The 15,267-nt window shown below is 46.6% G+C and overlaps 1 protein-coding gene across 3 annotated transcripts in view; it reads right to left on the bottom strand.

The window, feature by feature from the left end:
- The window catches only part of LOC117719279 (meiosis inhibitor protein 1), a 43,765-nt gene that overhangs the window by 22,954 nt on the left and 5,544 nt on the right, over positions 1-15,267 (bottom strand). For all 3 annotated transcript variants that reach the window (XM_034517429.2, XM_076911693.1, XM_076911691.1), the window contains 9 exons: positions 14,201-14,315; positions 12,540-12,631; positions 11,189-11,330; positions 10,184-10,295; positions 7,400-7,460; positions 5,688-5,785; positions 3,004-3,172; positions 2,546-2,693; positions 660-935 (listed from right to left, as the gene is read on the bottom strand). In XM_034517429.2, the coding sequence (XP_034373320.2) occupies positions 660-935; positions 2,546-2,693; positions 3,004-3,172; positions 5,688-5,785; positions 7,400-7,460; positions 10,184-10,295; positions 11,189-11,330; positions 12,540-12,631; positions 14,201-14,315 (1,213 nt within the window). The remainder of the gene's footprint in view (positions 1-659; positions 936-2,545; positions 2,694-3,003; positions 3,173-5,687; positions 5,786-7,399; positions 7,461-10,183; positions 10,296-11,188; positions 11,331-12,539; positions 12,632-14,200; positions 14,316-15,267) is intronic.

Here is a 15,267-nt window from a genome sequence, read left to right as displayed (position 1 = left end):
GCCAGGGGCAGGGAAATCAAAGAGACTACAGAGAGGCATCAAGAGAAGGATGAAAATCAAGAGACGGCATAATTTAAACCAAGAGTGTGTCACTAAAATGAATGTGGACAGCAATCAGTATCAACAGGGCGCTTAAGAGGCATACCGGTGAGTACTGGTCAGTGGTAATTAGGCATAGAGGCATCTTTGTTATTGTGGTGATGAAGTTTTAAGGAGCTTCAGGGCCTGAAGCCAAAGGGTAGATGGATTAGTAGGACAGAGTGGCAAAGTCTGAAGTAGACAATTAGACCTAAGAGTTGATCTGTGCAAAGGAGGGTAATTATTAAGGAGCAGGAGGCAGGGTTCAGGAGCCCATAGGTAAAGAGGGAAGACCTGAAGCAACTTGGGAATAGTTAGGGCTTACACCTCACTAAATAAATAAATAAATAAATAACTCTCTGGTAAAACCTAGGCTGTCCCTAAACTCACTATATAGTACAGGATGACCCTGAACTTCTGTTTCTCCAGTGCTGAGATACTGGCGTGCATCACCGTGCTCAGTTTATGCAAACTGGGCTGAAGCCACGGGCTTCCTGCATGCTAGGCAAGCACTCTCTCAGCTGAGTTACATCTCCCAAGGCCTAGCGTCTGTGAATGCAGGAACGAGTGAGGGCACCTACCAGTAAAATGAGCAGGACGCTGGGTGTGCTCCTGAGCATCCAGAACAGGGCTGCAAGGTTGGTGGGGAAGATGGTACGCCCAGGAGACGCGTCATCGTCTAGGTTCTCATAGCCGCTCTCTTCCCAGGAGAACCAAAGCTCCAGGACACGATGCCCAAACCTACTCATCAGCCCTGGATAAACCAGGAATAACCTGAGCATGAGTGGGTGGTGAGTGTAGACCAGGTGCAGGTCTGAAATGCCCTCTAGGAATTTTCTGATTGCATTGACCACGGCCTGGAGGTAACAGAGAGCAACCAAACATACTTTGCAGAGGACCTGAAACTCCAACAGCATAACCAGTGACTGAGGAAAATGTACTGGCATCTCAGCACCCCAGGACAGCGCAGTGCTCATCTGAATGGTCCTGATGAGAAAACCCCAGTCTTTCCTTTCAATAGTAACCTGGAGTGCATTTGCTTCCTGTGTGATATTTGGTGAAGTCTGGAGACAGCTCTGATTACCATGACTGGGAGAAGTGCTATTGGCATCTGCTATGTTGAGTGAGAGCATGCTGTTAGATGCCCTGCAAGGCATGGCAAAGATGCCCATGGTGGGCAGGGAGAACAGTGCAAGATAAAAGTAGCGCTGGGGCTGAGGAGCGACACCCTGTCGTGACACCTGTCAATGATTTCTATCTGTCTCCTGCTTCAGACTGCTTGGGGGCAGGTGTACCAGCAGAGGGCATGGCTCAGAAGGGAGAAGCCAGATGTGTGTTGAATCGTTTACTAAACCCTAAACACCTACTCCTTTCCCATAGAAAATTGATCCAACATTCAGATTCCTCAGCTAATCCTGACAATGAAGATTAACAAAACGATTGGTTTGGCTGGGAAATGCCCAGGTTAGTAAGGCATACCCAAGTGTGTCTGTGAGGGCATCTCAAGTGCAGAGGTTGGGGAGACCTGCCTGTGGCTGTGTCGCTGCCATGGTAGGGTGGGGGCTAGATGGAATGAAAAGGGGGAAAGAAAAAAATTGAGATGTGTGGTTTAGCCTGGTGTGATGGCACATGTCTCTAATCCCAGAAGAGGCAGGCAGATATCTGAGTTCAAGGCCAGCCTGGTGTACACAGTGAGCCCCAGGATAGCCAGGGCTACACAGAGAGATCTTGTCTTAAGAAAGAGAAAAGAAAAGAAAGATGGGGGGAGGGAGGAAGGGAAGGAGGGAGAGAAAGAGTGCAAATGTGAGATGTAGTTCTGCAGTAAATCTTAGACTAGGGGAAATTATATAAATAGTATATAGGATTATATTATATAATTATATAAAATAGTATATAGGATACTATTAGTTTTAGTAGAAAATTTGGTGACTCAGGTTGCAGCTCAGTGGTAGATTGTTTGTATAGCATGTTAAAGCAATAGATTAAATGCCAGCACTCAAAAAAAAGTGAAATTAGATTACTGACTCAAGGACTGAGTAATATTATAATATCCTTAGACTTTGTTTGAGACAGAGCCTCACCCAGATTGGCCCAGAGAGTACTATGTAGTCCAACTGTCCAAAATCTTCCTGTCTTAGATTCTCAAATACTGTAACTATAGACATAGGCCACCACACCCAACGTAGAAGGCTGTTATTGGGAAATATGTATTGAAGAATTTAAGAGAAAAAGAGCCTATCAAAAACTATGAATGATTTTCAAATGTTTCAGAAGGCTAGGAAAAAATAAAGCAAAAATTTTTATTTATTTATTTACTTATTTTTGTAAAAAAGACCTTGCAATCCAGCCTTGCTACATGAGAAGCCACTGGTACTCTTCCCATCATGCCTTTCTCCTCTGTCTCAGGCAGCTACAGAAGCCCAGAATAATCCCCATGGAGCTCAAGACATGCCCTTCTGGTTCATACCTCACCCAGTGCACTGTCCTTGTCCCAGCACACTGCCAGCAGATAGACGGAGGCTTTGCAGACCACTGGTGGAGGGCACTCACCCTGGTCCTGCAGAGACAAAAGGAAACTCTGCACAGCCACAAAGAGTTCCACCTCAGGGACAAACCTGTTTAGCAAGGAGAGCCCGAGTGAGAAGGGCCAGCTGCCAGGCCAGCAGAGCCTTCTATTCTGTCTGGTCCCATCCTCCCTCAACTCAGTGTCCTTCCCCAGCATGCCCACAGCCTGACAACACCATGCACAAACAGTGTGCCGTATAGACGTTCAAAGCACTGTCACGCTTGTCTAATAGAAATGCACTCAGATGCACGCGCGTAGGTGAACGTGTTTACATAACACAAACACATATCCATCGCATGGAACTGGACTACCGAGCAAAGCCCCAGGGCTCAGCACCAGCACCAGCTCTGGGTACCGACCTGTCGTCATGGATGTGAGCAAGGTAGAAGAGGAGCAGGATGCAGTACTGTCTCTGGCGCGCGGCCTCCTCCACATACTGCCGATCTGACAGGAAGGCAAGGCTCTCTGGGGTCCTGCTGCTTATGTGGGGCAGTCCATGCTGAAGGAACTCAGACACTGCAGAGAGTTCTGGGAGGGAGCAGGTAGGGGAAGGCCACAAAGAGAACACAGGAGAGCAGGCAGTGACACCCGAGAACCACAGCATGTAGATGTTACACAGGGCACCGAGGGTATCACAGAGAGACTTGGAGGGTCTTCTTCCCTTAGCAGCTTTCAGCCTGTCAGAAGAGCCTGAACGTAACATGTGGAAGGACGCAGACAGCATTCATTCACTCATTCCTGACAGGTGTTCACTGAGTGACTACTTTAGATCAGACTGTGAAACCTACCAGAGACAGTGAAGGAAGAGCTAGATAAGACAATCACAGGACAGATGGTCAGTGTCATGTTCCAGCGTGGGAAGAGTGACTCATGGACGTGTGGTGGAGAGGGGGAGCTTAAAGGGCAGAGAATGATAGAGGATAAGCAGAAAGCAGGTAGGGAAGGAAGAGAGCAAAGCCTAAGGGGCAGGCAGCAAGGTTTGGAGGACACATTTCTATTCGGAATGAACATCATCAGGAACTACAAGGCCACATGGATAATTCACAGCTGGGCTGCGGAAGACACCAAACGCTGCTGCTTAAGGACGCAGCATCAGTGGGGTGGAGAAGCACTTTAGCAGGGTGTGGTGGCACGCCCAGTTTCTGCCGCATACTGGCAATGTAGAGGGATGGCACTCAGGAGGCTGACTTGGAAGGCTAGACTGTTCGAGCCTTCGTATGTATGTATATGTATATATGTAGCCTATGTATGGGCTACATAGTGAGATCCTGCCTCAAAAAAAAAAAAACAAAAAAAAAACAAAAACAACAAAACAAAACAAAAAACCAAAAAAAAAAAAAAAAAAAAAAAAAAAAAAAAAAAAAAAAAAAAAAAACCAAACAAACCAAAACAACAAAACCTACTTGTATTTCCTCCTGGGAGCAGTTTCTTATGGAACCTGTTTTACAAAGAAGGATCTTGGAAGAAGAGAGAAAGTTAGAGCTTTTCATCTTTTTTGGGAAATTTACCATATCAGCCTTATTTTCTACATTAACCCTACATTAACCAAAGGCAACTGCTACACACACTGACGTCTGAGGCCCACAGCTGAAGAACAGTGGAGTTAAGATGCTGCCGCTTCCCAGACAGGTATGTCAGCGTGGGTGGAGCTGGGCTGGAGAATGGGAGACTGAAAGCCAACTGGAAGACTCTGTCCTGTTGAGGCCAACTCCTAAACACATAGAGGGAATCCCCCAAAACAGTGTGGTAGCTCCGCCCAATCAGGAATTCTAATTTCAATTCAACTCCTTCTCTACCAAGACGCTCCTTAGTGAAAACAATAACGAGGTGTTTGTATGAGTACCCTTGACCTTCGTAATCCCTCACTGTGAGACCACGGGAAAGAAAATATAGCCTCCAGTAGGGAAGGAGGTACTTTGATATTTCTCCCTGGCTTTGAGATCTGACAAGCACACAGTGCCCAAGGGAAGGGGGGCGGGGGGGCTTCCTTTTGTTCTCACAAATGAGGGAATTGTAAGAGGCCATGGTGATGTGGTTGCCAAGAGTTTGGGGCCACCACAGCAGAGGCATGGTGGCTTTCTCTCTGCAAGTTATAGCTGACCAGCAGGCTGCTGGGAAACATGCAGCGCAGACTGGCTGGTGTAATAAAGAATGAACCCAGGTCATATTGGAAGTAATGGAAATGCTTGCCTGGACTCCTGTCTGTCTTAGCATGGTATTTGAGAAAGTGGATGGGAGAGACAGGAGTAGGGGATGACAAAAGGAAAAACTACACGTCCTACCAAGTCTAACCAATGAAGAGGATAATATTTGAGCAAATACATAAAACATTGATTGTCTTATGTTATACCAAGTGTGAAGTCTAGAATATGGGAATTTCACAGGAAATAACACCATGACCATTGCTTTATCTACCTCTGCCTCAGGCATGAGGCGTGCACCCACTACTCTTCCTGCCCTGGTTCTTCATGGCTCTCCTCTGGCCCCCTATCTGGCCCAGCCTCCTCTCTTCTGTCCTTCTCCATCCCTTTGTCCACTCCTATTTCTTTCATAATCCTACCCATCTCTGGTGTTGCATCTATTGTACAATGCCTGCCTTTCTCACTGGAGTAGAAAAGGGTTTTGTCCCCCCCGGCTCTTCCACCAGCACCTGGAATACAGTCTGGCACACAATGGATGTACAAGAACTATTTCATAAAGGAACGAACAAAGAAATGGAATGGAATGCTGAGTTCTGGGCTAGACGTGGACCAGCAAAGCACTAGTGTGGGAACTGTGTAGAGGAGGCAGTTGGGAGACAGGATTTAGACTGGCTAAGCTTCCGCGTCCTTCTCAACCCTCAAGAGTCTGATACCCCAGGAGCCTTGGGTCTCATCCTTTTCTATGCTATTATTCTATCTCCTTAGAAACCATCTTAGGAGTCCATCAGTGTAGCATAACCCAAGAGGTCTCATTGCATTGACTTGTCACAGAGCCAGCCTTCGAGGCATTCAGACTGAAAACTGTGGTGGGACTGGGGAGGGGTCAGATCACTCCAGCTTACCTTCTTGGGAAAGTGGTTCTGTCTTCTCTGGAGCTTGGAGGAGATTGAGGCACATGTAGTAGAGGAAACTGGAGCACACCTGATTTAGGGATGAGTGACTTACAGGAAGAGCGAGAACAAAAGAGAGAGAGAGCATTACTGCTTTGGCTCTGACAGCATTAACCCCACCATGTGCTAAGACACCACTGCCTTGTACCAGAGCCAAGTCTAGTCATAGCTACCGCAGAGGAGACCCTAAGGAGCCTGGGAAAAGTAAATAGTCGGGGAAGGGAACTGGAGAGAGTGCTCAGTGGTTCAGGGTATTTGCTGATCTTGCAAAGGACCCAGGTTTGGTTCTTAGCACCCATGATGGACAGCACACAACCAATAGTTCCAAGGTTCCAACACTGTCTTCTGACTTTCCTGAGCACTGCACACATACAGAAAAGTAGGTATACATATAAACATAAAATAAAAATTAAATTTAAATACCATTTAAAAGTAAATATGGAACCAGCTACCACACTTGCAGGAGGCATTTGGCATATGGGAATCACTAAAAATTTCCTCAAAAAATAAAATAAGGAAAGCCATAAAGGCTTACAAACAAAAATAAAGGGCAGAGAAGTGGTTCAAATAGAAGGAGCTGTCAAACATGGTGGCACATATCTGTAATTTCAGCACTTGGGAGCTGGAGGCAGGAGGATTGCCATCAAGTCCAGCCTGGGGTAGAGCACTTACAAAAAACAAGAAGAAAAAGGAGGAGGAGGAAAAGAAACAGGAAGAAGGTGGAGGAGAAAGAAAGGAGGAGAACAAGAAGAGGAGGAAGAAGAACAAGAAGAGAAGGGAAAGGAAGAGGAGGAGATGAGGAAGAAGAGGAAGAGGATAGAAGAGGAGGAAAAGGAGGAGGAGGAGGAGAAAGAGGAAGAACAACAAGAAGAATAAGAGGAAGAGGAAGAAGGAAAAGGAGACAGAGGAGAAGAGGAAGAAGAGAAGAGGAGGAGGAGAAGGAAGAGAAAGAGGAAGAGGAGGAAGAGGAAGAAATGTAATTGTAGTTTGACTTTGAGCCATGATAGATTCCTGAATATTCTCCCGAATGTGGGTGTCTGTTAAAAGCAGCTATGGAAGGAAAGCCACCTGTGATAAGTGATACAGGAAGACTCAGCCTACTGTGGGTGGCACCATTTCTAGGCAGGGGATCCTGAACTATATACATGAATAAAGAAAGCAGCTGGGTGGTGGCGCATGCCTTTAATCCCAGCACTTGGGAGGCTGAGGCAAGAGTGAAGTCAAGGCTAGCCTGATCTACAGAGGAAGTTCCAGAACTGTCAGAGTTAGAGCTACACAGAGAATCTGTCTCCTTGACCCCCAGCCCAGGCTCCACCCCTCCCCCCAAAAAAGGAAAGAAAGAAGCAAACAGCACAGTGTGACTAGCTGTTTTTCTCCCCTATGTTGTTCTTATCAGGTGCTTTATCACAGTCACAGAGATGAAATTAGGACAGGTCCCTCACGGCTTTGCTGTGACAGTTATCCACTCACGCATTGCCTTTCCACAGCAGACGAAACTAAACTTACAGAAGCACCTCCGGCTCCTGTGTCAATTGCTGGGCAACGCTAACACTGTTTTCCAAAACACCAGGGTCCCATGACTAAAACACCAACCAGACACTTGTACTTGCCAGCTCAATTTTTTTTCTGGCCCCTTGTTAGGTTCTGCCAGGGGCTATACATACCTCTGGCCACTGCAGAACCTGGCCTTCAGCTCCAGGGTCAGTCGTATGAATGACGAATCAGCTAGGTGAAGTGAGAGAAAAGTAGTTTTGTCACAGAACTTCCATGTACTGGTGTCAGAGTACTGCTTTTGCCATCATGGAACATGGCTCACTAGGATCTAGTAGCAGTTAACTTAGGAGACCGACTGTCTGTACCTCATAGGTTGGGAATAAGTACATCTAACATCAGGGTAACAGCTGGATGACTGCTCATTTCCTATCTCTCACGATTATGTTCTATTATAGTCTGGTACATGCTATAGGCACCAGGAAGGAAATTGCTGCTGCCAGCCTTTGTCTCATCTTTGTAGAAAACAATCCAGTTTCAGATATGGAAAGAACAGCGACGACAGTTATCACTTTATCTCCATCTCTGTAAATTGTCCATGTGAAGGAGACTGGATCTCAGACCAGAGACTTGACGACAGCTTCTGTCTTAGCCGCTGACTGTGGCCCACCGTAAGCCTTCCCAGTCCCCTCTCTAAGACTGGGGTTTTGCTCCCAGCACCCACATCAAGGGGCTCACATTTGCCTCTAACTCCAGCTCCAGGGAATCCATGTCCTCTTCTGGCCTCTGCCTGCAATAATGAACACATGCCCTGCACATGCACTCACACACACACACACACACACACACACACACACACACACACACGAGCACACATACATCCACACACCAATACACACCCACACACACCCACACATTCACCCACACCCACACACATCCATATACTCACACATTCACACACACACTCACACATTCACACTTACACACATCCACAAATTCACATCCACACACTCACACACATCCACACATACAAACACCTACATACCCACACACACAACTACACACCCACATCTACACACACTCACACACACATCCAAACACCTACATACCCACACACTCACACATCTATACACCCACATCCACACACACATTCACACATATATATCCACACACCCACACACTCACATCTACACACCCATACACATCCACACACTCACACATCCACATACACACATCTACACATTCACACACATGCACACACACTCACATCCACAGACCCACACATACCTACACACTCACACAGTCCACATACACATACACACACACACCCACACAACCACACACATCCACATACCCACACATCCATACTTACACACAACCACACACATCCACACACACCAATACACATCCACACACATCCATACACACCCAGACACCCACACACATCCACACACACCCACACACATACACATACCTACAATCACACACATACACACACAACCACACACATCCACATACCCACACACTCAAACAGCACACACTCACACATCTACAAACCCTCACACATCCACATACCCACACACTCACACACTCCACACACACCCACACAACCACACACATCCACATACCCACACACTCACACACTCACACACACACCCACACAACCACACACATCCACATACCCACACACTCACACACTCCACACACACCCACACAACCACACACATCCACATACCCACACACTCAAACAGCCACACACTCACACATCTACAAACCCACACACATCTACACACACATATGCACATACACTCACACCCACACACCCACACATACACAATTTATTTTTTATGATCTCTAAAATATTTTTCATATTTTTTATAAATTTTTAGTACATGTAACTTAAAAATAAATCTTGACAGAAAAGAAAGGAAGGAAGAAATGAAGGAAGGAAAGGAGGGAAGGAGAGAGGAAGAGAGGGAGGGAAGAAGAAAGAAAGAAAGAAAGAAAGAAAGAAGAAAGAAAGAGAGAAAAAAACAACCAAGCAAAAATTTTAAACATCATTTGCAGTCTCAGGGGATATGGTATATGAAAGGAATGGGGGTGCTGGAGAGGTGGCTCATGGGTTAAGAGCACTGACGGTTCTTCCAGAGGTCCTGAGTTCAATTCCCAGCAACCACATGGTGGCTCACAACCATCTGTAATGGGATCTGATGCCCTTTTCTGGTGTGTCTGAAGACAGCTATAATTGTACTCATATACATAAAATAAAGAAATCTTTAAGAAAGAAAGAAAGAAAGAAAGAAAGAAAGAAAGAGAGAGAGAGAGAGAGAGAGAGAGAGGGAGAGGAGAGGAGAGGAGAGGAGAGGAGAGGAGAGGAGAGGAGAGGAGAGGAGAGGAGAGGAGAGGAGAAGAGAAGAGAAGAGAAGAGAAGAGAAGAGAAGAGAAGAGAAGAGAAGAGAAGAGAAGAGAAGAGAAGAGAAGAGAAGAGAAAGGAATGAGGGTCCAGGCAGGCAGAGTCAGGTTGATCTCTGTGAGTCCAATGTCATCGTGGCCTATGGAGTGAGTTCCAGTTCAGTTAGTCCAGTTCTACCCAGAGAAACCCTGTCTCAAGAGAAAGAAAACAAGAGAGAGAGAGAGAGAGAGAGAGAGAGAGAGAGAGAGAGAGAGAGAGAGAGAGAGAGAGAGAGAGAGAAAGGAAGGAAGGGGAAGGGAAGGGAAGGGAAGGGAAGGGAAAGGATTGTGTTACAAATACTGAAGCCTCCTGGACTTCAAGACAACACTGAAAATATCAATAAATTGAAAACTGGCTTTAGTAGCTTTGACTGCCCCGTGATCTTCCTCCCACTCAACACTGACAGAGAAAAGGATATACAGTTGAACAGACTTTTTCTTAGCACTCTCAACAGGGCTCACAATGCTCACCTCCCTGCAGACACCCACAGTGACCTGCCACCTACCAAGCTTCCTGGAGAACTTCACCTTCATGTGAGGAACGATGACAAAGAGGCTGTGTAGAATGGAGAGGAAGACCTCCATCAGGTTTGGAGGCGTGGCCTCCTCCGAGTACCTCTGAAAGCACCAGAAGTGAGAATACAAAAGTCTGAGGCTCTGAAGAAGAAAAGACATCTTCCAAAGCTGGCACCAAATCCACCAAGTGCAGACGACCCCTTTCATTCGATTGACACGAGAAGAGCTAGGGAATCCGAACTCACACCTGCACCTAAGGACTAACTCTGTCATTGCTGTAGTGCAGATACTTTACCTGCCCTGCCTCTGCTCTATCCTCTCCTCCCAAATAAGAACAGCAACACCTACTGTCTAGGAATAAAGATGAGTTATAATGTACAAATGTGCTTTCTAAGTCATAATACAGGGTGACACTCTCTCATCACAGTAACAACTATAATAGTAATATAGAATTCAGCTGCCTTCACTTTGTTTTCAAGACAGTGCTTCTCTGTGTAGCTCTGGTTGTCCTAGAACTCACTCTGCAGTCGAGGCTGGCCTCGAACTCAGAGATCCCACCTGCCTCTGCCTCCAGAGCTCTGGGATCAAAGGCATGCACCCTCATGCCCAGCACGTATTTGCTTTGTAACAGTAGGAAAAAAAGACATCAGTTTAACATTAACGAGTATAGTTTAATAACAGACTCTTGCTTGGAATGTGTAAAGCCTGGCACAGGTGACAGACATTGGTGGACCTCTGGTACCCATCTCCCAGGTAGAGAGGATAAAGTTACTCGGTGACTACAAGACAAGCACATTACAAACAATCATTATGTGTTAATTATTTTGTTGTTACTGGTTTCAACTTTTTCTCCAGATAAATCTATTAGTTTTATAATGAGACATATTTTATTTTTACAACCTATGTAAAGGTGGCTCCAAGAGTAACATTTCTAAGATCCTGAGGGCTAGCTGAGTAGTCCCCAAGGTTCGCACTGCCTGTGGAAAAGAACCTACCATCACCATCGGGATACATTGGGAGTCACAGGCACTGAGAAGAAACTCTGAGAAGGCCTCCAAGGTGTCTTCCTTCTCTGCACTGGGAGCTGTGAAGGGATTCTCCTGAGCGGAAGGCTCACTTTGGAATTCCACAGCCAACCTGAGAAATCAGTACGCCTGCTTACTAACATAACACACATGCACCACAAGAGAAGATGCACCCTGTTGGACTGAGCTCAGAATTCAGGGTAAGTATTCCTACCCTTAGATGGGGGCAATTTTAGGAGTCCTCATTGAGCTGGGCAGTAGGGGCACACACCTTTAATCCTAGCAGGGAAGCAGAAGCAGGTGAATCTTTGAGTTCAAAGCCAGCCTGGTCTAGAGCGTGCGCTCCAGGACAGTGGAGCTACATAGCCCTCCAAGTCTCTGCTGCCCCATCACACATGACTCTTCCATCCCCTTTGTGTATCCCCTGGGCATCTCATGCTGTGGAGCCTCTCTCTCTGCCTGTAACACCTTCCTTGGATTCTACCCAACTCAGAGAATTCACGTATACACTCAAGAGTATCCCTTCCCTCAGAGACTGTCAGCCCCTTGTGGGTAGGAGTCACTCTTTCTGTCCCTTCTCACTAGTGCTTCAGCAGATATGACATATGTCTGTTTTTGTGCCAGGCGGTGGTGCTGCACACCTTTAATCCCAGCACTTGGGAGGCAGAGGAAAACAGATCTGTGTGAGTTCCAGGCCAGTCTGGCCTACAGAATGAGTTCCTGGACAGGCAGAGGTATACAGAGAAACCCTGTCTTGAAAAACAAAACAAAACAAACCGAAACCCAAACCCACATCTGTTTATATGAACTGTGTTTAAAGAAGTGATGGCATTAGGCTAGACTCGGAGATGAACAATAATGGATATGGCATGACTTCATGGCGGCTCAAGAGACGGCTCCATCAGTGACTAAGAGCACTGCTGCTCCTCTACAGGACCCAGTGACTGTCAACCTTCTGTAACTCCAGTTCCAGGGGATCTGACAGCCTCTCTTAGCATCCATGGGCAATGCATGTACATGGTGCACAGACATACACTCAAGAAAAACATCTACATACTTAAAATAAAAATACATAAATCCTAAATGTTGTTTTTAAGATAATCTCATGGTATAGCAGCAAAAGCGTCACGTGGTTGCTTTTGTGGAATCTAGGACCGTTCTGCCCCTAGCTAACCATCCTCAACCTTCCTCCACACACCTTAACCCCAGTTAAAGTTCCTTCACAGTTCTGGAGAGCAACAGAAGCCAAGTGTTGCTTTCCCCTTTGCGTCACCCCCACCAGTTCCTGCTCTCCAGCCTCAGGCTGCAGAGGGCTTCTCACCTGCAGGCATTTCTAAAGCTCTCCAGGGTGCTCAGGAGGAACTTCCCCTTTCGAAGTGTGGCCTTCTCTGAGTTTCTACTGCAAGCATGGCCCTAGGGTGAGGAGAGAAGAGCTTGAGTCACACAGCCCCTCTGTGTGCCAGCCTAGGCTTGGATGCCGCAGACCTCTTCCGTCCTTAATGCGGTCAGCCATTCCTATATGCCCAACTTTCCAAGGGATCACGCCTAGCTTCCAAGGGAGCTACTCATCACAAGTCTCAGTAGCTCAATTAAAAAATAGCAGAGGGGATACGTTTAACCCCAGGCGGGTGAATGATACAGCCCGAGTAACTGTCCAATGCTCCATAACACAAGACAATCCTCACCCTAGCAGGTATGAGAAATGTAATCCTGAAAACCTAACAGTCACACTGAGAGCATCTTTCCTGATATCCTAAGTCTATGGACCACTAAGAACCAATTATTACAACACAGTACACACGAGTCAGATTCTCTCTAAGATCCTAAAGCATCCAGTCTTCATGTTGTGAGAATGTTTGCCACGCCTGCAGCGCAGGGCTAGGGACACGGCTTAAGTCTGGGATATTTGCCTTTTATTCATAAAGCTCTGGGTTTGATTCCCAACAGCACAAAAACTAACAAACAAACAAAAACACAAGAAAAAATGTGATTAACCAAGCTCAGTACTAGTATTATTAGTACTAGATACTAGTAAGGTCATTTTGAGACACATAGACGAGGCCCGCTTCAAACTCTTCAACCTCCTACCTCAGCAGCCTGTAGGTATAAACCTTGCTTGCTAAGGTATTTTGAAACTCTTGTCTTTAGAGAAAAAGGCTATATCATTCACCTGCCTGCACCAGCCTTCTGTGTATAATAGACCAAAAACCCTTCTAGAGGTTCTTAGGGGCATGGGGTTAACCATATTTTGTCTTTGGAATGAGGGACTGGGTGCATATTTTACATATCAAAGCAGACCCAGCCTCCAGGTTCTCCCAGCATCCCTCAGTTCAACCTGGCATACCCTGTTCAAAGCCCTGAACTTTCCAGCCCAGGGGATGGGCTGCCCTTCCCCCAGAGGTTCTTCCCGACATAATCAAGACGTTTTGGTCTCCCTGTTCTCTCCTTCTTCTTTTCTCTCTCTCTCTCTCTTTCTTTTCCCCCTCCTCTCTCTCTTCCTTCCCACGGTGACTTCCCTGGCCTCCTTCCCTGTGGCCACTGAACTTCCCTGAGGGCAGCTTCCCAATAAACCTGCATTTAATAATTTATGCTGGCTTGGACTGGCTCATCTCACTGGTGGAGAAGTGACTTATCACCTGTGGAGTCAGTTTCTTCAGCCATCAAAGCGGAGATAGCTACCCTTAAGCCTGTAAACCGGCACAGAAGATAGGGTAACATACAAATTGCTCTTAAATACAAAGAGCTGGAGACATAGCTCAGGGGTGAAGTGCTTGCCTGGCATACACAAGGCCCGAGGCTCAACCCTCAGTATTACAGAATAAACAAACAACCCCCTAACAAATTAAGATAAGCATGGTGATGTATGCTGATGATCGCAGGAGAGACAGGCAGGCAGGCAGGCAGGCAGGCAGACAGACAGACAGACAGACAGACAGACATTGGAGCGGGGCTGCAGAAGAAATGTGTTTGCAGTTCACTGACCAGGGACCTCCTGTTCAGAGGGGTCTGCGAAAACTCTATACATCGGCTCAGCATGGCTTCGAGCAAGGCACGAAGTGCTCTGTATTGCACAGGCAGAGAGCTCTGATGGTCCTTCCTGCATCCAGAGACAAGACATTCAGAGAGGTAAGCGAGTCCCAAGCAGATGCACAGCTCTCTTTACCTGCTTACCCTCTGTCCTCACCACGTTTGCCATCTGTGGAAGGAAGTTAACAGCAAAGAATATCACAGGATGATTCTGGGGCTCATTCATATTAGGAAAACCAATGAGGGTGCCAAGGGGAGGCCTTTCTTTTGGCATACCCTCTTTAATCTGAGCTGTTACCAGATGGTGCCACCCACCATTAGGGCAGGGTCTCGTTCTACACATCAATCAAGACAGCCAGGACAGTTCAGGGGTTCTAATTTCTGAGAAGTTGTCATTAAACCAACCATAATGCTTAAGATGCTATGGGATTTTAAACTGTGTAGTTCTCAACTCCGACTCTGTAGACACAATGTCTTGCCACAATATTAAAAGATTGTGCGTTACCTGCAAACCCCAAGCATTTTAGGAGGAACCTTTCTTGCCTTGGCTTATTGGTAGTTGCTGGAAATCTTTGGCCTTCCTTGACACTGCTCTGATTTCTGCTCATCTTCACAACGATATCTCTCCCCCCACCCTATGTCACCATATAACCAAATCACACCCCCTTAAAGAATTATTTTTATACATATGGATGTTTCCATTGCGTGTATGTATGTGCACAACAAGTGGTACCTGGTAACTCTGGGGGCCAGAAGGGGACATCAGATCCCCAGGAATTGCAGTTACAGACAGTTGTGAGCCACCATGTAGGCACTGGGAACTGAACCTGGATCCTCTGGAAGAGCAGCCAGTGCTCCTCACCACTGAGCCATCTCTCCAGCCCCAGTCTTCCACCCCAACCTTTTGAAACAGGGTCCCACTCTGTAGTTTGGGATGACCTAGAACTATGTAGCCCTGGCTAGCCCCAAACTCTCAGACATTCTTATCTCAAGCTCCCAAGTACTGAGATTATAGGCACTCA

Source organism: Arvicanthis niloticus, chromosome 13 (assembly GCF_011762505.2).
Source record: "Arvicanthis niloticus isolate mArvNil1 chromosome 13, mArvNil1.pat.X, whole genome shotgun sequence".
NCBI classification, from domain to species: Eukaryota; Metazoa; Chordata; class Mammalia; order Rodentia; family Muridae; genus Arvicanthis; species Arvicanthis niloticus.
This window is presented reverse-complemented; position numbering and strand designations above follow the sequence as displayed.